The sequence below is a fragment of the Neopsephotus bourkii genome, unplaced genomic scaffold, assembly GCF_033783945.1.
Source record: "Neopsephotus bourkii isolate Nb327-2 ecotype Australia unplaced genomic scaffold, CSIRO-AGI_Nbou_v1 NB_659, whole genome shotgun sequence".
Classification (NCBI taxonomy): domain Eukaryota; kingdom Metazoa; phylum Chordata; class Aves; order Psittaciformes; family Psittacidae; genus Neopsephotus; species Neopsephotus bourkii.
The window spans coordinates 6,534,710-6,557,069 of record NW_026901158.1 but is presented as its reverse complement, the minus strand read 5'-3'; the positions used below and the strand labels follow the sequence as shown (position 1 = coordinate 6,557,069).

Sequence of the window (22,360 nt, the reverse complement as noted above, 5' to 3'; positions counted from 1 at the left end):
TCCCCTCAGGCAGGTTCAAGCCATTCCCCTTGGCCTGTCCCTACAGGCCCCTATCCAAAGCCCCTCTCCAGGTTTCCTGTCAATATTGTTGACTCCTGTATTTTCCAGTAGCACCAGTGATTGAATAGGTCCTAAACCAGGGATAGATTGAATACAGCTTAGGAACACATGGAAAAACAGAAAACAAAGGGATGTTAGCAAAACCAGGCAGCCTTTACTTGATATTCTAAATAGTCAGGATTTAGGAGCTGTACGATCTTCCTGTCAAGGCATTCCAATGCATTAATCTATCATAGCTTACCTGCCAGTTCAACCTCCTTGCTTATAACATCACCTGAACTGTTTGCTTTCCAGCTACCCTGTAAAGCTATACTTCTCTAAATATCTAAATAGAAACATATGGCAGAGTTGTAATCAGCAGGCAGCATTTCCTTGGGAAGGGTGGGCTTGGACTTGTGTCACTGCATTGTGTTTCCTCTCATTCCAATGGAGAAAGGCTGCGTTTAATGATTAACAGCCATTCCTACCTCTCTGCTGGCCAGGCAGCCCCATGTGATAGGGTATAGCTGGAAAAGCACCAGACCAGTCTTTGCCAGACGTGGCATCCCCAGAGCACTGGTCAAGAGACAAAAGCCTTTAGTGTTCCTGAAAAGAATGTAAAGCATTTAACATCAAACGGCTGCAAAGCTCAGACATGTCCCTGCTACTCCCTGTGGCACAGGATGGGATGGGCTGCGTCAGGCCGCGGGGAAGGGGAAACAGCACTGGGCAGTAGCTTGGTTACGTGGGTTTGAGCTTGCTGAACATCTCTTGTGTGATTACTGTCCATAGGGCACTGGGAGCAAGAGATGTAACACAAAATAGCTGTCCGACAGCGGTCCCTGAAGTCGGAAGTGCTGCATGTTCTGCTCCTCAGTTGAAATAGCCTTGTCTTGGAGTGATGGCCTAAGCCAGAGAGAGAAAAGGAATAGGAGCATCGGTGATCTGGACCCCAACCAGGCCAGCTCTGCCATCAGGGACATCCCGACTGTGCCATGGGTGGAGAGTTCTCAGCAACCCAGTGGAGCTCATGAGCAGGTTTCTGCTCATGACCAAGTCCTACAGGGTATAGCAGACCTTAGTCCAGGGTTTGAAGTAGTGGCAGTCATTCAAATAGAGCCCATGAGTGTAAGAAGTGCCAGCGTGGTGATGTTAAATACAGAAACAGTTGTGTCGAGATAAAGGAATCCTGTGCAGGGAATTACACCCCTGCGAGAGCATTACAGGAAAGCACGGCGCACACAAGGGCAAAGGGGCTGGGCTGCTCTCAAAGGGAGCAAGAAGGGATAGAAATGGTCACTTTGGTGTTAATGTTTGTGCCAGGGATCAGCACCAGGCCCCCTGCCTGCAGCTTCCCAGGGGCTTCCTGCTGCCAAGGTACCAGGTTGCAGCAAGACATCCCCAGGAGCTGGAGATCCCTCCTATGCCACTGCCTGGGTTATAGTGACTCCATGGGGATGAGCCCCATTCCTGTGGATGGTTCATCCTTCTGTTCCTACTGAGGTCCTGGATGTGGATCCAGCCCTCCCCAGCAGCCCTGTTCCATGTGATCCCAGGCCACACCGCACAGACACATAACTGTGTCCTCCCATGACCACTGGGACCATCACCCTCCATGGCAATGTCCCTTTCCCTTGTGCTCCAGCAGCTCTCAGCCAGGCACCAAGTTTAGATGTTCCCAATCTGGGCTGGGTGCAGATCCTCGGCCCAGAGGGCAGTGAAAGGCTCTTTATCCCACCTTATTCACATGTTTGTTTGATCCCTCCCACAGGATTTTTCCAGTGCCTTGGGTTTCCTCTGCCCCTGCCTTCTGCCTGCCCATGCCATGGGTTTCAACCTGAATAAGGTATTTATCCAAATATATCCCTATAATTCCCTGTTCTGGGTGATGTGGGATGCTCTGACTTGAGCAAAAGGGAAGATGATTGAACAGGGTTGTTCTTCAGGCCAAACCAAACTGGGAGGGCAAACCCATGTTAGTGCCTGGGGGTCCTCTGGTCCTTCAAGCTGGGCACTGAGTGATGCAGCACATCTGTAATGCATGCTCACCATGGCCCCCAGATGCCTTCACGCTTGGCTTTCCAAAAGGAGCAGAGAGGCAAAATCCCATTAATAAATAGCCTTGATGCTGAACCAAGCTACGGATCCTTGGAGAGGTGGGAACTGATCCTTCTGGAACGCGGCTAACTAGGGCTGGGTGTTTTAAACACTGTGTTTATCCAGGCAGTAATGACAGGCTGCTTTTTGGAGAGGTGTGTTCTGTCAAAAGCAAGGGTTCTGTTCCCTGCTCCCCACGCTGGGTGGTGCGTGGCAGCGTTGCCTCCTCCCTTTCCCTTAGTTCAGCTAATTAAACTGGAACAGTCAATTCCAAGCCCCTTTTCCCCCTCCCTGTTTCATGTTTCACCGCTGCGCTGATTTCCTTCGGTTTGTTCAGTGTTTTTATAATGGCTTCTATTTAAATTTGGAAGACAAATCCATCTGCTTCGTCTATTTCTAGTCACATCATACGTTGTGGCTTTTCTCTTCGTGAAGAATGAGGTCTCATTTTTGAATCTGAATTCACTTGGCACAAGCCTTGGCTTCAGCGATGATGGGTTTCCTTTTGTTTTAAGCTAATTCCCTTTTTCCCTACCACTGGGTTATATTTATGTCTGTTAGCAAAGCTTTTGTGCATGTGTTTAGTTTGAAAGTGTTCATCTAAGTATGTGAAAGGTATTGAGGATGGGGCTGTAAGTGTGTTTTATGGTGGTCCTTGGACCTGTAGTCCTTACCCAATAGACATCCGTTTCCATACATCTCTGCACAAAGATGGAGCACATCTGCTCTGGTTCTCACGTTGGGAAGCCAGGGCCTTGTTCTTGTCTTTGTAGAGCAGGGTTTTGTGAGGGGAAGGACGGGTATTAAACACCTCCTGGGTTTGGAGGAGAGGAAAGATAAAGCAGGAGGATACAAGGTGTATTCAACAGCACAGGAATTTCCACACATTTCTTTGCAAAGTCCTTTTTAATAGATGAAAACCTTATCTTGAATCACTTTGGCTTGGCTGGAATATGAGGAATGCATGACTGGGAAACGTGGAAAAAGCAGCTGGGAAACAAAATAGCAAAGAAATTGAGATTTTATTGTGATTTCTGACAAGCTTTTGTCTTAAGCTGGTCTGGATGGGTGGTCTGGGCTCCTGGCCCTTCCCAGGGTCCAGAGGCAGGTTGGTTTGGACACAGGAGTTTCTTACAGGTACCTGGATGTGCACTCATTGAGGACAGTGGATCCTGAGGCTGTTCATTACCTACCCCAGGCATAAAACTGCCTGTTGCAAAGTTTGTTGTTGCCTTTACTCACTTCATCTGTTATAGCAAGGAGACAAAATGCAGATGCTTCAGAGCAAAGGTAGGAGTAAAGCCTTATGCTTATACGAATTGGGAGATGCAAAACCACAACTAAGTTGAATTGTATGTATTTAAGGGGAGAAGCCCTTAGCATGGTAACAGAAGGGTTTATGTGTATTAAATCTGATTTATGATGGAAACCTCAACTTTTGGCCACATTCTGAGGTCAGGTTTTTAAGTGAAACCTGCATTTCTGAGTCAGGCCAGTCCTATGTTAACATCACCCCCCTTTTGCTTCAAGTTAGGTGCTTGATGGGTCAGTGTTGATCCTACCTGTGGCTGCATTTGTGTAAGTTTAGAGCCCTTACCCGGGTCCAAGATGCTTTAGTTCTGCCTGGTCCTTCCCCAGGTGCTGGGGGGATAATGTGCAAGATAGAGAACACCTTAGAATCATAGAATAGTTAGGGTTGGAAAGAACCTTAAGATCATCAAGTTCCAACCCCCCTGCCATAGGCAGGGACACCTTCATGCAGCTTTGATGCTCAGCACCCCGCAGGACCTGTCCTTGCAACAGCAGTGACCCGCAGCCTTCCATTCCCTCCTCCAGCATCACCCCGGCCCCATCCCCTCCCGATGCGGTACCCGGGGTTGCCCCTGCCCCGCAGAGCCGCTGAACCTGCCCCTCGGAGGCTGGATCTCTGCTCATTAGCTGCTGTTTGCTGAAACCGGATACCTGGGGCACCCCCACCAGGGAGCCGGGTCCCTGCCTGCAGCTATTTAAAAGGACAAGGGCAGCCTTAGCATTCCCACCTCTTTCACATCCATGTCCCTCCGCAGCCGCTCTTCACTCCTGGATCCCTGCGGTATCCATGACCCACGAGTGGAGCGACGGCCTGAGGGGGACCTGCCCGAGCCAGCCCTGGGGAAGGATTATCTGTTGAACCTGGGGGGACCTCAGCCTTGCCAGGAAGCAAGGGGGCTGTGAACCCCCAGCACAGGAGGGAGGAAGGGGTTTGAGAGGCCCTTTTGGCTTCCTTTGTTTTTTTTTTTCCCCTCCTTTTTATTTCCTTTTTAATTATTATTCTGTCAAGAAATAGAGATTGTTGTAAGCTGCTGGGACAAATGAATGCCAATGAACATGGGGCTGCGAGGAGATGCTGCCCAGCCTCTCGCCTCGCTGCAAAGTAAGTGCCCAAGGCAGGGATGCTGTGCAAGGGGAAGAGAGCAGGGCTGTGGGGGCACCCAAGGGTGCAAGGAGGAGGTGGGGGGGCTCCGTGTGATGGGTTGCCCTGAGGGTACCCCACGGATCTGAGGGGTTTGCTGCGTCCTGGTGTGGATAAAAGGGACCTATTGGTCACCCCAGGGTGTGTGCAGTGGCTGGGTCCATGCTCTGTGGGACTTTGCCAGAGCTGGAAGAGGAGGGAGCACAGGGATGAAGGTTTAATTCACGTGCAAAAGTCCCCTCTGCTGGCAGAGCTGGCTAAAGTGGACTTGGGAGCTGATTAACCCTGATGGAACTTGTATAAGAGAACTCATTCCCCTCTCCCTGCCCTCCTGGCTGCAGCTTCCATCACTTGGTGCTGGGAGAAGGGGGGGAGATGCCACCGTTTAATCCCCTTCCCTGTGGGACCAGGGTGAGGATGCGGGCAGGGCCGGGGCGGGGGGGAGATTTTCTCCTTCAAACCCCCCTCCATGGGCTCCCAACCAACCCCAGGTAGAAGCCAAGGCAGGTACCTGGTACTGAGGTCCACGGTGGGGTAGGTGGAAGGCTCCAGGCTTACGTCCCCCAAGCAGTGAGAGCAGAGGAGCAACCACCTCCATCAGCATCCTCCCCAGAGCAGGGGCCTGCGCCTTCCTCCATGGGGCCTGGCGGAGTCTTCATCGCTTCAATGGCCCCAAAAGAGTTTCTTCTTCATTAATTATTTATTTGCTCTGTATTACCCTTCTGTCTGTAAGTGCTTCACTGCTACAGAGGAGGGCAGCAGAGAGAAGCCGCGGAGCCATCCTTAAATCATTTTCATTTCTCCAAATCTGCCTTTTCCTCTTCTCTCTTAAGTCCAGAGGAGAGATCCTTTGAGGGGGGGTGTGTGTGTGTGAGGGGGGGTGGTGGGAGGCACATCTGCACTGCAAAATAAACAATAATTACAACCACCAACCAAACAACAAAGTTAACAGCTAAAGGGGGGGAAGAAAACCCCAACCAAACACTTTAAATCAAGGACTTTTGGAAACCAGAGCTCCCAGAAATTGTACCATTAATAAGGAGGGGAAAGAAAAGAGGCGAGAAATCCAGCGACCATGGGCCAGCCCGGCTTCCTAGCGTGTACTTTCTGTTCTCTCTCCTTCTTCCCAAGGTAATTGCAGTCTGCCGAGAGGGAGTTAAATGGGATTAAAAGATCTGTGTAAGCAAAAGGACCCAGAAGAGAAGGAGGAAGGAGTGAGCCGTCCGGGCCAGGGGGTGTCTTTGACACAGCTGAGCCCCTTAGAGAGGCAGAGAGCTGAGCTCCTGGGAAGGATGTACCCACAAACCGGCCTGACCCCCTTTTTCTGATGGATTGCTGCAAAAATTGCCCGAAAGAGACAATGCACTAAACGTGATGGAGCCGGAATCAGAGCCGGTCTCCAGACTCAGAGCTACAGCAGCAGGCAGGGGGTGAGTACAAAGTCCGGCTTCTCCCGGCGCTTGGGGAAAGGGAATCCCGGGCGGGACGGGGGTGCAGGGGAGCCGGGAAGGGAGCTCGGCTCCCGGGAATGGGCTGGTGGAGGGGGGAGACATTCCTCTGCCAGGGGATGATGTGAAAACTCCTGGGAATGAGCTGGGAGAAGGGAGGCCACGCTGCTGGAGCAGGGGAAGGGGGGAGCGGGGCTGCGGTGTGCGGAAGGGGTGAGAGCGGGGAGCTTGGAGCAGGGAAGGGCAGGAGAACCCCCAAACACCCCCCATCCCCATGCACCCGGGATAAGAGCCCCCATCCCGGGAGCAGCACCGGGGGGATGCCCTCCCCATGCGGGATGCAGGAAGCGGCGATTCCAGCGCCGCGCTTCCCCTCTCACACCTCCACCGGGCACCGAGGGGGGTGCCCACAGCCCTTCCTGGGATGCTGCTCCTCGACCTCGCTCTCCCTCGGGATATGGGGGCAGGAATACCTGGGCTCGTCCTCCGGGAAGCGGGAGAACCGCGGGTGGCGCGGTCCCCGCGTGTCCGCTGCACCCACGGGCGCACAATCGCTTCTCCGCATCCATGTATACGCGTGTATGCAATAAACCCACGGCTCGCACACCCCCGTCCTCGCACAGCCGGGACCCGCTTTTACTCTTTCCCCATTGTTAAATCTGTTGTTGTTGTTGGTTTTCCTCCCGGCGAGCAGCAAAGGGTTAAGCGCTGCTGGTTGCGTTGTCGGATGTAATGATGATTTACCGACACTCCCTTGGAAAAGGCTGGGATTCTTCTCCCTGGCAGTTGGGGAAAGTTGTGAGCAGGATCCCTCTGCCTCTGCCAGGAGGGGCTGGGAGATGGGATGAAAGGAGGGGGAAACGGGGTGATGATTTGGGAATACCCCCCCCCACCACCACCTCTTTGCACCCGGGGTCACCCCGCTGCCGGCAGCCGCTGCTTGGATGTGGATGAATGTGCAGTTTCCTTTGTAGGCTGGGGCAGGCTCTCCCTGCCTCTGTCTGTGAGCGTGGAGTTATGTGGAGAGAAGCAGAACTGCTCCCAGGGGCTGCAAACAGCTCTCCTCGAGGTCTTTGGTGGGGGGGTTATGTTCACAAGGACCGTAATTCAGTGCTTTAAGGTGGGGTTTTGTGCAGACGTGGCTATGGCATGCTTAGGGATGCTGGTAACTGCATCTCTCAGTTGCACCTTTTTGATGCTGGGCATGGTGTGGAGGGAAGTGCCAGTATGGGACTGTGTGATGGGATCTGTGTGTCCAAGACCTAGTGGAAAGGGGAACACACAGATAAAGATTGCTTTGGAAGACCAAGAGCAGCTTCACAGTGAAGGGCCCCGGTGCTGGGGGGATACTTGGCACAAGGCACAGACACTGCACAGGGCTTCAAGTTGTGAGCAGGATGGAGGTGACCACAGCCATGGTACAGATAAGGACAGGGATGTCCTGCTTGAGCCCCAGGAGAATCAGATCCTGCTGATGATGGGTTAAGGAAATGATGGGCTCTGCTGCTTGCTCGCTGCAGGTCTACATCTGGTTTTGCATCTGTATCCCAGGCCAGTGCTGTGCACGGGGTCTGTGCTGCAGTGCCATGGGAAATGTGCGCTTTGGTCTCTTCTGGTGACTCGAGTGCGTGTGCCTTTTGTTCCCAGGATCTCCTCTGGCTCCAGTACCTCACCAGCGTGCTGCTGATCCGTTCCCTCCTCAGCAGAGGTCGCTTGCTACCCTTCACATTATCTCCCGATGGGCTTTTTGGTGCTGGGCTTTGATTTGCTTGGCAAAGTGCTGTGCATCCTACCCTGGATGCTCCTGTTGAGGTTGTCAGTGTTGGAGAGGGTCCTCTGAGCCCAGAGCTGGCTTGGGCCTGTGCTCACCAGGCCACCCTTGTGCCATCGAGGCATCCTCAGGGAGGGTTGTGCTGCCTGAGGGCAGCTTGTAACGGGAACGTTCTGGTGCATTGACAGAGAGACCCCCCCTCATGGCACTGGGGTCCTGCTTACCCCAGTGCTCCTGCAGCATCCTCTGGAGCTGGGCTGGTGGCTGAGGGAGCTGCCAGATGTGCAGGAGAGCCATGGATGGGAGCGGGAAGGAGGAGCAGTCGCAGTGTGTGCTGAAGCTTTGTCCTGGCTCAAGCATCCAGAGCTTGTAAAACCAGAGGAACACAAAGTTTTTACAGGCTCTGCAAGCTCCAAGTGCCCCTCTTGATCGTTTCTGTTGATGCATTTTGGGAGTGCACAGGCTCATTGAACCAGAGGAGAAGGTTTTGCATTCAGCCATGCACTGAGCACATCCCCAGGCAGCAGCGCTCAGCTGGAGTTGTGCCACCTTGGCCCCCTTTCAGCCCTGCTGCGCTGTGCTGGCCATGGAGGAGGTCTCTGGATGCTCTTGGGTGCCTGCTTGCTGTCACTGGGCTGTTGGTGTGATGCTGCTTGGGGCTGCCTGGTCCACACGCTGGGTGAGGATGCTGTACGACTATGTGTACAGACATAGTGGTACAGCATCCAGGTGGGTCAGCCCCAGGAAGGCCTGGAGGAAAGCACAGGTTCGGATTCAAGTGGAACAGACCAGTGCGTGCAAGCCAAGGAGGTGATCTGGGGACATTATGGCACTGCTGGATGAATTCAGCCATGGGAGCAATAGGCAAGCAAATGGTGTGTGTGTGCTGGGTGCTTTGGGAGTCAATTGCAGAGCTTCTTGGAGCTGTGTCCCAGGAAGGAAGGGCAGTGTCACAGCCGCAAGCTGAGGTTTAGTGTCCAGGTCTCCCTCCTGCTGCATCAGTGTGCATCTCCAATCTGGTCCCTTCAAAGCTCCAGCTTCATCCGCTTTCTGCAGTGGGTCAGGGGGATAAAATCTGTCCTGATTGAAACCAGTGTTTATGGAGGCTTCATCACTGACCAAGGGTTGCCAAGGTCTTGTGCTGAGGGGCTTGTAGGAAGTCTATGACCAGAGACAGACACTGAGCATGTGGGTCCTTCCCCCTCCCTCTTTCTTTGCCAATTTGTTGGGGGCATAAGTAGAAATGATGGACACTGAGTGAAGTGCAAATGGAAACAATGGGGAATTCTATAGGGCTCTGCCAAACCCCATTCACAAAACGAAGGAATGCAAAGGCGCTTGTTGGAAGGACAAAAAGAGGAGTTAAATGACAGATCACGCTTAGCACTGCTGTTTGTCGAGGGCTCCAGTTACTGACTGAGAACACAAAGGCAAGGGCCGGTAGTGAGTGTTGTCACTTCACACAGCAGCAAAGTCAATAACACAGGCAGAGAGGGGTGGGCAGCATAGAGGGGACCGAGTAATGGGTTGTCAGGGAAGATCCCCTATTAGGAAGCTGCTGAGAGGTGTATGGAGGGTGTTTCTGTCATCACAGCCATGTTCGCCCTGCATCTAGGAGGTGAGGAGCTGGGTGGCTCTGGGCCAGCTTTGTGCAATGAATACCTAAGCTCTAGTTCCCAATTAGGAGGATAAGTACCAGTGTTTGAAACCCATCATCCCTCTGCCTGCAGATATGGGGTATAAACCCATGGAAAGAACAAGGCATCAGCGGGATGGAGGCTTGGTCACACTGATGTCTCCCTGTTCTGCATATGCAGATCTGCATCTCCCACCTGGAGAGGGGAAAATGAAGAGATGATGTATATATATATATATATATATATGGGGGAGGAAACACCAGGTCTTCATGCGTCCAGGCCCTCCTGTGCCTGGCTGATGTGCAGGCTTTAGGAGAGCAAAGCTGCTTTGCAGTAGTTGAGACCCATTGCTGTACCATTGCCAGGAGCAATGTCCCTCCCCTGGGTGATGATTGCTCCCTTTTGTCAGCCCCTGATGGGTCCCTCCTTGGCTACTGGGGGCCTCCGAAGGAAGCAGCAGCTTTTTCCGCGCTGCAGTTGCAGATAGATCTCTACAGGCACAACACTGAGGGCATTTCCATCTGGAATTAAGGTTAAATTGGGCAGAAACGGTGCCAGAGAAACCCTGGGGATTCCTGGGTTTGCACACACAATCCAAACACTGGGATAGAGTGGAAGAGTTGAGATGTTTCCATCCAGGATTGCTCCAAGGATGTGTTGGAGCCTGGCCTGTGGAGTTTCCCATCCCAGTGAGTGTTCCTGTTTGGCCTACTGGAGTGTCTAGTAGTAATGGTGTGGCAATCCTCTTAACCCTCTGCTCAGAACACTGTTAAAGCACCCGTGTCTCACTTCATCTTCTCCTTATGGCTTCACATGCAATGAATTTCTGATGACATCTGTAAATCAGGTTTGATAAACCTGTGCTAGGAGGAGCAGGATGGATTCTGGATGTTTTATGTGTTTGATGCTGGATGGTATTGAATTTCATTCTTCCCCACCTAATATTGACAGTTTCTCCATCACTCTTAGGTATCTCAGTGTTTTTTGAACGACCATAGAAATGTGTGTCTCTGGGCATGTTTGCTTCTGTACCTTAAATACAGAGATGCTGAATGGGGGTTAAAAATGAATGCCATTGCAGTCATCTCCCTTAGCATGCTGGGCTTTGCAACAGGGCCTGTGTACACCAGACAAAACTCTTTAGCTGGAGGAATAAGTCAATAGCTGGTTTATATTGCAGAAAGGGTCAGTGAAGGTTTAAGGGATTGATACAGGGACATCTGTGTAACCATATATTCCCATTGCTCTCTCCAGAAACGGAGGGTGAGAGGAGAAATAGAGTTTCCAGAAGTCTGCTCTGCAAAGGATGATACTAGTGCAGAATAAGACTTCTACCCCAAAAGCTGGCAGTGGAATCGATGCCATGGTGAGGTCTGAAGCCTCAGTATGTAGGCTGTGATTTTTGTTTCGCATTGACTTATTAAAACTTCCTGGGGGCCTTGTATCTCCTCCAGTCTTGTGCAAAGGATCTTAAGCAACAGAGACGTTTCCTTTTATAAGATGTTCTGTCTGATCTACGGCTAGAAATGTAGATCTGCTGTTCTTGAAAACCCATTTTCAGCATCCAGCTGGCTTTCTGGTCTTTTGGATAGAAAAGAATGCACCTGAGTGGAGGGGAATGGGGGGAGAATTGTTTTTCCACCCTGCAAGAATGCAATTTCAAAGACATTTCCTCGCTATGAATGAGGGAGAAAACCAAATAAAGCCCATGTAGCATTTTCCTCAACTTCAACCCATCAGCTAAGCAAAAAAGATGTCAAAGTCATCTAGACCTCTTTTTTAAGACAGGGACAAGTCTTTTCATTTAAAAATGCTGAAGTTGTTCCAACCAATCCCAGAAATGTGGGGTATTGGCTGATCACAGCTATTTTACAGATTGCTTCAGCTTTGTCAAACTTGCACTTTTTTGGAGGATAATTCCTCACCAAGTCTTCCCTAGAGACTATTGTTTTACTACTGACCTTAGTTCAGCACAGTGCTTTATTCAGCTAAGAACCAATATGTCCAACAGGATTTTTCCTTTACTATTGCTCTTGGGGCTGCCACCTTGACTTTACTGGGGCTGCAGCAGCAAGGCATGTTGTGCACAAGCCAACTGAAGAGGTGATAACTCTCCTTTAGCCTCCAGGTCACCATTTGCTGCTCTTAGAAATCTGATCTTTGAGTGATCAATGAGAAGGTGGCAAGTGAGCTTAGAAGCTGAAAACCCAGGGCATGCTTTTGCTGTTCATAGACTCATAATTAGGGTTGGAAAGGACCTTAGGATCATTTAGTCCCAACCACACACTAGACCATGTCACCCAAGACTCTGTCCAACCTGGCCTTAACACTGACATGGATGGAGCACACATGGATGTGTGCTAATGGGCAGTTGTGATTTCATCAGGTCTCTGTATTGGTGCAGACCACCATGTACAGAGACTTCCTGCCCTGAGGCCCTGCCAAAAGTGGTACCTCAACCTTCTGGTTTCTCTAACGGGAGCTCGTCAGGATACTTATTCTTGGCTGCTGCCTTCTCACTTGGAAGATGCTAAAATCACCATTAAGGTTGAGAAGTGTTATTGCCAGTCTTTGCACTTCTCTGTCCCTCTCTGTTGTCTTTTGCCATGTACTTTTGGCACTGCGTAGTTCCCATGGACTGATCACAGGAGTTCAGAAAGAGAAGTGAAGTAAATTCAAGCTGCATTCAGTAGCTTCAGTTTGCTATAAAGGGAGTTTGCACTGGGAAACTTTTAGGGCTCACGTGAGCTGGCATAATATGTATTTAGGGGCACTTCTTCACCTAATGACGAGCAATGGGATCCTTATTCTGGTATTCATAGGCTTTGTGCAATAAAAGAAATGCCTTTAATGGGTACCTCTTGATAGAGTCTCTGTGGAAATCGCTGCTTGTGGGATGATGCTGAGATAAAGGCAAGGTGAGTTTGATTGCTCTATATAAGGCGAAGAATCTTCCTTCATTATTGCTCTCAAGCTGCTTATGCAATCCTGTCACTGCAGAGTTGTAACGGAAAAAGAGCCTGCATTATAAAACCCTGCCACAATTACCAGCCCCATCAGTCACAGTTCTACCATTTGGAACCTGCTTTTGCTTTTTCCATTAAGTTGGTAAAGTTTGCCAAAGTGCTTTTCTTCAGCATCCTGGCACCCGGCCCCGCTCTCTGCTCTTACAGTATTGCTGTGTTGAGGGGTCCAGGAGCAGGGCTGAGGCCAGCTGGATCCCACGCTGAGCATTCGTCTCCTTTATAGCCCCGTCAGTGTCACTGGAATGGAATTACGTGCTGGAATTTCCTCTAAGGCTTGTTCTCTTCACTGTTGTTGGTCAAGGAGGGCTTTGGAAGCCAATTGGGGTTGTGAAGGTATCCCTTCAAAGAAAGATCTGGACTTTGTTAGGTGTTATTAATGCTTCTGAGGCTCCTGCTGCCCTTGGTGTTCCTGTCATGTTGATCACCCCCTTCCCCTCATTTACCCATGCCCTCTTTGGGCAGTCAAACCTAGTTGATGATGCCCAGCAAGGATCTTTGCTCAATGCACACATAGAATTGCATCCACATCTTAAAACTCCATTGTTCTTTGGAGTTGAGCACAGAAATGCAGGTTTTCCCATAAAGTGGATTTTAGCCTCTTTTAAGTCATGCAAGGTTTGCTAAAGGCAGCCATGAAGGCTCATCTTGTTCTACTTCCCCTCCTACATCCCTGGAATGAACTGGAACAACAGCTCTCTGTGGACCCAGCAGTGTCTTCAGTCTGACAGCGGTGTCCCATGGGATGAAGTAGGCATAAACCATCCAGGTCTCTCCTTTTGGAGATCTCTTGAGCACAGTGAGGGTTTCCTGGTTAGCCTATGGCTGGCTATGGGACATGGCAGAAGAATACCATGATTTGGCTGTTCCAAGCTGGTTTTCCTTCATGCGTAAACTAAAAGCAGCCCCAGAGCTCCTGAAATGAGCAGCCCAGTGTCAGGGTAATGGAAAAGAGCAAAGAACGATGTGCTTCATCTCATTTGTTTCCCAGCCCATGCAAGGCTGCTCCAGTGTTTTGTCCATTCAAGCCTTAAAATATGAGTTAGTGGCTGGATTCCTGCATGGATTTTTATACTCAGGGCCAGGTTTCCCCACTAACATGGAAATCACCCTGGCTTCATTTTAGCTGTGGGAAAAGGGTCTCTTGCACTGAGTGAGGATCTGGCCCAGGGTAATATACTGTCTCAGAGGATGCTTTCTTGTGCCAGGAGAAGAGTGGTCTCTAATCCCATGTGATAAATGATTTCTCTTTGTCTGGTCCAAAGAGAGGAGCAAGCTGCACTTTGGCATTGCTTTGCATACCCCAGTGTTCGTGCTGGCTTGGCTGAAATGAAGAACAACCTGTGAGTGTCCCACACTGCTTTCTTCTGGCTGAGAGCTTTCTGTAGTTTACGTTTTTGTCCTTCCAGCAGCCCTTGATGATCAAGCTGTTAAATATCATCTCTAGAAGATGAGGGAATTCAGTCTTCAGACTTTCCACTGTCAGCTTTAAGTGAGCTGAACCAAGGAGTTTCCTATGTTCGTTATTTGGCTGCAAATCAAAGTAGTTGGAGATGGAAGGGGGGGACTTCAGCTACCTTTCTGGTAAAAGCTTTCCTCTCTGCTGCTGTTTTCAATGGCACTTCAAGACTTAAAGTAGAGCTAACAGAAAGGTTTGACCAATTCCTTCTCGGGCATGACGAGGTCTGTAAGACCACTGGACTGGGAGTCTGCAGCTCTACCAAGCTAATGAGGAAGTCATTAATGGCAGCAGCAAAGTGCTGAGTGGTTTTAAGCTGCTCCCATCTTTGTATCTGGGTGTAAAATGAGGAATAGATCCATGGAGGATTTTGTACATTTAGAGTATTTTTAAGCATTAAGACTCAGAGTTTGTTTGCTGAGATGCAGGCAACGTGTCACTGCGTGCTAGCCCATTTCCTACCCATACCCTTATAAACATCACATACTCCTGGCGCATCTTTCAGCCTCCCAGTTTGGAATTATTCCTCCATCCTCTTGCATTTAGGATGTTCTGACTTAGATGGGGTGAGTGCCAAAGAGTAGCAGCGGTGACTGCTGGCCTGGCACTGATGTCCCTGCGTCTCAAAACGCCGGTCTGGTCCTAGTTCAAAGCTTCATCAGTGGCCCCTAATACCAGTAAGAAAACATTTCAATGAATTCAGCAGGTTTTAGATGACTTTTATGTAGTAAAATGAGATCTCACTGGGAAGAAAGTGCAGTTCTGCTGAGCATTCATCCTCCATATCCCAAAGACATGTGGGCACTGACTCTACTACACTTGTGATCAAGGAGAAGACCCTTAACAGGGGGGTTGCTTTTTGTTACTAATATTGTATAAACTCATTTTCTCTTCCATTTCTAGGGGATTCTGCTTTCTCTGGACTGTTTTCTGCTTTACCTGGTTCCTGGGATTCACACAGGGAAATTCTGAAGGTAAATCACACTTTTCTTTCTCTTTTCAACCCAAGTAGAAGCCAAACGCTTTGGTCTCAGTTCAGGCCCATCATTTAGTAGCCTCTGAGCCTAATGCATAGAATTAGATGCATTTATTGCTGATCTTTGCAGTACTGGTGCTTTAGATGATGCAGTTAACAGCTGGCAAAAGAACCAGGGTTTACAGGTGATTATGTGCCTCACAGGGGTTCCAGAAGTACCTCTCTGTCTGGTGGAACTGGTGGGCTTGAGGCAGTAAAATGTCATTGGCATCTACCTGCACTTGCTGGGACTTAACTGCTTTCAGAAAGTGCCCCTTGAGGGCAGGGCTTTAAGGATTTAAGCATCTCTGGCAGACTGGTTTTTCCTTGCAACCCAGCCCTGCCTCTGCAGGCACGTGGGATGTTGTGCATATAGAGATGATGCAAGTTCTAAAAGTAAAAGCAAATTTAAGGAAGAAAAAATGTCACTGGGTTGGTTAATAGTAGAATGACTATGGTTCAGTCTCTGTGCTTCAGTGGGAGTATTCTATAAGGGAGGGATCACATGCCTTCAACCTGTCTTTACATCCCTTCTCCAAGCATCGCCTTCCTAGTGCTGCCTGGGACAGGATAAAAAGTTGGGGTATAATAAAGAAATGAAGAGCTTCAGAGCCAATAAAAACAATTGTCTTTTACAGTTGATAGTAGGAGCTGAGTATCTCTGCAGCTTCTGTTTGTCAAGGAGCCATCTCCTCTTAAAATAGTAACACCTCTTCCACATGGATGCTTTACACGGGTACATGTTGGAACTGAGCAGCTTCCTCTGTAAGCAGCAGACAACAATAAGTGGACTAGCAGGCTCCAGGGCTCTCCACTTAGTCGGTAAAACATGAAGGAAAAACATCAAGTTGGTTGATGCTCAGTCCATGGAGCACTATTTTTACAGGGGAAAAAGGAAAATCCATCCCTGCCATCAGCAATCCTGAAAAATGTCATATTTTCCAACTTGTGCCTCAATGCAGAAGAGGTGAACATCTGGCTGAATCACTTAGTCAAGCAGTTTTCAGAGCAAGTTTTATGTCAGCTCATAAAGAGGCAGAACAAATATTGTGTCTTGGCATCTCTCTTTTCAAGGCGATTTTTAATAGGCTGTTTAGACTCATCTCTAGCCATCATTTTAATCCCATGATAATTATGGGTGGTGCTATGGCTTTTGGTTGTTGCCATGAACCTAAAGGAAACTCACTTTGCTCCTATAGCATTACCTTAGCGTGGTGGATAACTCACCTGTGAGATGCTTCCTCTATGATGTGCTTGGTTTCCCCACCATAAGACAGGCTCTTCCTTGGGGTACCAGAAAGCCAACGCTTCCAAGGAAGCACAGGCTGTAAGGAAACACTGGTGGCTTGAGGTTGTATTATCACTGAGAACTTCCAAACATGAGATTTACAAAAGCAACAAGAGCTTGTTTGTAGATCTGTGTGAGGATGAAATTAAGCCAATGCCGAGGGCTTTTGAAAATACTGGAGTTTTACTATAAGGCTTAGGGGTCTTCCTGCACACTGGAAAATCAGGGAACGCAGAGGATGGTTTTTCCGTAAGTGTTACAAATCCAAAACATCATGAGGTTAGTGAGTTCATCTGATGTGCACTGACTAAGGGTCTGGGCAGTGACTTTTGGAAGCATAGTGTTTATTCAACCCGATTTTAGCTGTGGGCATCACATCTCAGCTGCTGGAATCTAGGAAGCTCCAAGTTATTCCTCTCCTGCCTTTTGGCTCTTGTAAAGCTTTTTTGTATGGGGAAAAAAAGGAAGGGAAAGAGAGAGATGGGATGGAGAGCAATAAAACATTTTATCCCCTCTTTCAGAGATGATCATGTGGTTGTTCAGGAATCTCTGTGCATCTCGCTTTGTGTTGCAACAGGAATGCTTGTAACTAGCTTGAAGGCACCTGGGACCAGGCAGCTCGAAGTAAATGTGTTTTTCAATATGTGTTTTGATGGAAAAATCTACAGAGGGAAAAATTTGAAGGGGAAAAAATGTTTTGCTAAACTCGGAGCTATTTAAGGAAGCCAAGAATTACCTTGTGTTTTATGGTAGCTGATGGCATCCCATCGTCCCAGGGGACATGCCTCACCAGCAGTCAGCATGGGATGGAGAGGGAGATGGGCTTGGGTGCGCTGGAGACCTGAGCTGTGTGTCTGGACCTGGTGCTGGAAAGTCCACATTCATGTCCTGTATGAGGTCTCTTTTTCGTCAGGTTTTGCGTAGGCATCTAGAATTTGGCTCTACCTTAGTAGGTTTTGAGGGAAGGAGTGTTTGGGTTGTGTTGTTTTTCCTTTAAGCCCTGTTGGATGCAGTTGGATTGGTATTGCAAGTAGCAGCAGCATCCTCTGAGGAGGGACACATCCTTATGTCTTTGCAGAGCAGCTACCAAATGAATAGCGTAAAGCATCTCTGTCAGTAGAGACACCACTGTCTGTCTCTGGGAGGGAACCTAAAACTACATGTAGGAGTTGGAGGAGCCTAGTACCTAGTTTAAGCGGTAAATGTATTTCCTTAGGGCTAAATCCTGTTGCCTTTGACGTCTGTGGCAAGGGTCCCACTTGATTTTGTTAAACCCAGGCTTTGGCCTTTACTGTTTCATGAACTCTGGAAATTATCCAGTATGAAGATACTGCTGTGATTCCTCCATCCAGTGCAGAGTGGGGAAGGCTTTACCTTTGCTTTGCTGAGGGACAGCCCCACTGGGCAATATGGCAGGAAACCAGTGGGGGACCAAGGATGTCACAGTATGGGAGAAACATCATTATTAACACTTGCACATGCTGTGCAGTGAATTACTTGCTTTGCATGAAATGGGAATATTTCCATCCTCTTTCACATCTGACACATCTTCTCCATGGCAGTCTCTGCTAGAAATGAGTCAAGCTGCCTTAAAAAAGGAAGGTGGGAATAAAGCTGAGCCCAGACAAAGTAAATATTGATTGACTTGTTCTTGCAAAAATGGCCAAGGTTTCTGCCAAAGTCAAGGAACAGAGGTTTCCTCATTATTCTTCTCCCTTCCTGGCCAGCAGTATGACAGGCCTCAGACTGGTTGAGTCTACAGCCCTTCTGGCTGACACTGAGGATCTTTTTAAAGGGCCAGTTCTCCAAATATTGGGTATTGTGATTAATATTTAATAGCTAAGGGTAAAATAAGCCAAATTCCAAAGTCCCTTTAATGAAGGAGCTTGCTTTTTCTTTGGACAACCTCCGGTTTACTTCTTTTAATCAAGGAAAGCTGCAGTCCCGTGGTTGTCAGGTCATGTGCAGCCATGATTGACACTAGTGCATTTCATAGTTAAATGCTTAACTTGCAAGATCAGCATTTGGATTATACAGCCCAAGTGAGCTTCCCCAAAGAGCACTTAAACGTGAGAGTCGTAGAGTAATGGGGATTGCATTTGGACAGGGAAAAGGGAAGGAAATAGTTATCCTAGCTCATTTTCAACAGTGGTAGTGTAAAGGTAATCACTACAGGCTTTCTTTATCATAGAATCTTTAATGTTGGAAAAGACCTTTAAGACAGTCCAACTGTTGATGTAACACTGCCAAGGCCATCACTGATCCATGTCTCTAAGCGCCACATTTGCATGTGTTTTAAATACCTCCAGGGATGGTGACTCCCACTGGCTGCTTTGGGCAGCCTGTTCCAATGCTTGACATCCCTTTTGGTAAAGACACTTTTCTTAATGTCTAATCTGAACCTCTCCTGGTACAACTTGAGGCCATTTCCTCTTGTCCTGTCACTTGTTACATGGAGAAGAGGCTGATCCCCACTTCACTCCATCCTCCTTTCAGGTAGCTGTGGAGAGCAGTAAGGTCCCCCCTGAGCCTCCTTATCTCCAGATTAAACCCCCTCAGGTCTCTCAGCCATTCCTCATCACACTTGTGCTCCAGGTCCTGCACCAGCTTTGTTGCTCTCCTTTGGATGTGTTCCAGCATTTCAATGTCTCTCTTGTAGTGAGGGGCCCAGAACTGAACATGGTGTTTGAGGGATGGCCTCACTAGTGCCGAGTACAGGGGGGCAATCACTGTCCTGCTGGCCACACTAGTGCTGACACATGTAAGTAACCTCTTCTATTAGACCAAATGATTGAGCTGGAGTAAAAGAATGAGCTTTGGGGTGCATAAGCACCTTTTTCAGGTCTGGGCACATTTACTTCACATAGACCTCAGCATCTTCCCCAGTTCAGTAGTTCAGCTGAGACTGCTGCCAGCTGACTTCAGTCTGCATTGCTTCTGCCTGATAATCTGCCTTGGACTCGGAGCTCTGTGTGACACTTGTTAGATGTTGGGGCTAAAACCAAGACGATTCTGCTCGTCTGTCCATTGTGGACTTCTCATGGGGTTGGTGAAGAAAGGACATCACTCCCTCTCATCCTGTTTTGCTCCTAGGTGGCAAATGCTGAAGGCAGGTCTTACCTCTTCTGCTCAGTGGCCTTCATAAGTCATTTCTCATCCCCGCACAAACCAAGTCTGGTTCCTCCAACCTATTAAAATGAGACTGTAAGATGATCTGCTGGGAAAATACACTGCTTTGAGAACCTGAAGTAGCTCAGTGCAATCTAGGCGCAATCTTTTCATCCTGGGAGGCACCTTTGCTTCCCTAAACCCTTCAGAGTCTCAGAGATCAAAAGCTGCTTCCTACTAATTTGGAGACACAGATACAAGGCTTTGCTGCCTTTGAAGGTTCTGTTTCTTGCCTTCTGGGGATATAAAGTTTTGCAATCAGTCTGTTGTTCAGATTCCTTTCCAGCTGTGTGGTCAGCACTCAGAATTGTATCCCAGAGAAGTGGACTATTGCTGCTCAGTGGGACGTTTCCTTGTAGAGAAGTCAGCTTCCTCTAGAATAACTGGAGCTGGTCCCTAATGGGACCAAGTTGAGCATGCGCTTGCTTCTAACATGATATGCAGAAGAATCATAGGATCATAGAATAGTTCAGGTTGGAAAGGACCTTAAGGTCATCAAGTTCCAACCCCCCTGCTGTGGGCAGGGACACCTCACACTAAACCATATCACCCAAGGCATCGTCCAACCTGGCCTTGAACACTGCCAGGGATGGAGCATTCACAACCTCCCTGGGCAACCCATTCCAGTGCCTCACCACCCTAACAGGAAAGAGAGTTATGTGCTCTCCATTCTGAGTATTGGAATGTGTGTGTGAGAGGATGGTTGGGTTTCCTTCATCCTGTTGCCTTTTAACATGGATTGGCTTGATGCTTCCCATACCCAACCAGCCCTTGGGTTGTCTAATGCCTCACAGTGTCTTTGCACTTCCCTTTCAGATGTGGATGTTCTTCAAAGACTGGGCCTGTCAGGGAAAAGGCCATCGAGCGGGTGGTCCTCATCACGTACAGTTCCTCAAGGAGTCATTCCGTTTAAATCAGGGGTCATCTTCACTCCGCGAGCACGCGTCGAAGCGCCGCTCAGCACCATCCTTCCTGCAGGCTCCAGCACCGACCTGCTCCTGGTGCTGAGCCTCTGCTCCCACCGCATCAACAACGCTTTTCTCTTTGCTGTCAAGAGCAAAAAGAGGAAACTGCAGCTGGGCATCCAGTTTGTGCCTGGGAAGATCATAGTCTATGTGGGCCACAAGCGCTCTGTATATTTTGATTACAATGTCCACGATGGCCAATGGCACAATCTGGCCATCAACATCCGTGGCCAGACAGTCACTTTATTTACTTCTTGTGGGAAGCGCAGAGTACATGCGGATTTGCATTATAAAAAGGACGAGGCATTGGATCCACATGGATCTTTCCTCTTTGGGAAGATAAACCAGCACTCGGTGCAGTTTGAAGGAGCCATCTGCCAGTTTGATATTTATCCTTCCGCCAAGGCAGCTCATCATTACTGTAAATACCTGAAGAAACAGTGCAGGCAAGCAGATACCTACCGGCCAAACCTGCCCCCTCTCATCCCCCTCCTTCCCAGGGATCCCAATGCTACCCCCAGTACCCCACGGCATACGGACCCCTTGTTGCAGGGTTTAAGAAACCTGACCACTGCTGCCCCATCCTTGGAACTTGGCAGGGTCACTGCACCCCTCAAGTCTCGGGGTTCAGGTACAACCATTGCATGGGTATCAACCCCACCATCACTGCCAAGACTGACAACCAAAGCCACGAAGGTCACAGTGGCCCCATCTCCTGTTCCATCGAGTACTGAATCACAGCCACCCACTCGTTCTCTCCCTCGGGGCACGGTGACAGCCCTCAGGGTGTCCCATCCCACCCCCAGCACACGCATGGAGAAAACTCCCCTTCCCACTGCCAGAAAGGCCCCACCAACAAGCCAGAGCCCAGCCATGGCCAGGGGGAAGGAGTCCAAGCAAGAGACCAAAAAGAAGATCAACCAAAACCCAACCATTGAGCCCTCTAAAGCACCCGGTACTGTAAAGCCAGTGAGGAGGGTGACTGATAACACAACCAGCAACATCCACTTTGTCACCCTAAGACAGAACCCAAGCAGTGGGCCTGTTCCAAAGAAGCATGTGCCGTCCCCCACCAGGAAAGTGGATCCTAGTAACATCCCTCTGGTGTACACCAAACCGCTCCTGGGGTCTGCCCGTCCTGCCTCCAGAGCCAGGGCACAGGCCCTCAACCTCACAACCCCTGCTGCCACTGATGTCTGTCAGATCTTTGACCCCCTTGGACCCACTCCGTTTCCGTTTTTACTGGGATATCCAGGACTGAAAGGAGAGAGAGGACCTCAGGTAAGTTCAAGCTCTTGATGCTGACTATTCCCAGTCCCAGCTCAGCTGAATGGCTGTCACACCATAACCTACAAGGGTTCCTATAAAGCTTTTAGCAGTGTGTGACAGCCTAAAATAGCACTATTATATTCGTGATTATCACAATTTTAGCACATATGTTGCTGTAAACTTCAGTGCTCTGTGATGGTGAAGCTCCTTAAGTTTATGCTTAAAGGTCCTGGTTCATATTAGATTTAAGAAAGGGGAAAAGACAAATTCCCACCTTCCTAAGAGTTGCTGCTTAAAATTTGATGGTTAAGCTGGGGCTCTGTTCCTCACCCCTGGTTTTTCTCAGGGCCAAGAAGGCAGAACTGCTGGTCACCTTCCAAAGAAAACCCAAGTGCCTCAGAAACATGCCACAGATTATCTGTTCCTTAACACTGGTTATTAATTGCTTATGTACCCAAAATTCCCATTTCCAAAGGTGCCTCATTCCAGTAAATGCAAGTGCAGGGATTGCTCCAGGATTTATGGGGTTTTAAACACACTGTGCTCTATTTTTCTGGTGTAAGTTAATTTCTTATTATTTCTCAGAGCCTGCATTTAAAACGTGCAAACAGCTTCCTTTATAGCTTTAACTACTGCATTCCACACACAATAACCACTCTCAGGGTGTGTATCTTGGCCATGGTAAAAGTATACACACATTTTGAAATGCTAAAAGCAGTCAGGCCATAC

At 49.0% G+C, this 22,360-nt stretch overlaps 1 protein-coding gene and 1 long non-coding RNA gene across 2 annotated transcripts in view; one reads left to right on the top strand and one right to left on the bottom strand.

Moving 5' to 3' along the window:
• The window catches only part of COL27A1 (collagen type XXVII alpha 1 chain), a 163,869-nt gene that overhangs the window by 5,470 nt on the left and 136,039 nt on the right, over positions 1 to 22,360 (top strand). The window contains exons 2-4 of the mRNA XM_061352908.1: positions 5,720 to 6,018; positions 14,830 to 14,900; positions 20,214 to 21,643. Of these exons, the coding sequence (XP_061208892.1) occupies positions 5,963 to 6,018; positions 14,830 to 14,900; positions 20,214 to 21,643 (1,557 nt within the window). The 5' untranslated portion in view covers positions 5,720 to 5,962. The remainder of the gene's footprint in view (positions 1 to 5,719; positions 6,019 to 14,829; positions 14,901 to 20,213; positions 21,644 to 22,360) is intronic.
• LOC133211985 (uncharacterized) lies at positions 5,316 to 6,553 on the bottom strand. The gene is made up of 2 exons (XR_009725349.1): positions 6,510 to 6,553; positions 5,316 to 5,489 (listed from the first exon to the last, which is right to left on the bottom strand). It is a non-coding gene; the product is annotated as an uncharacterized LOC133211985 (long non-coding RNA).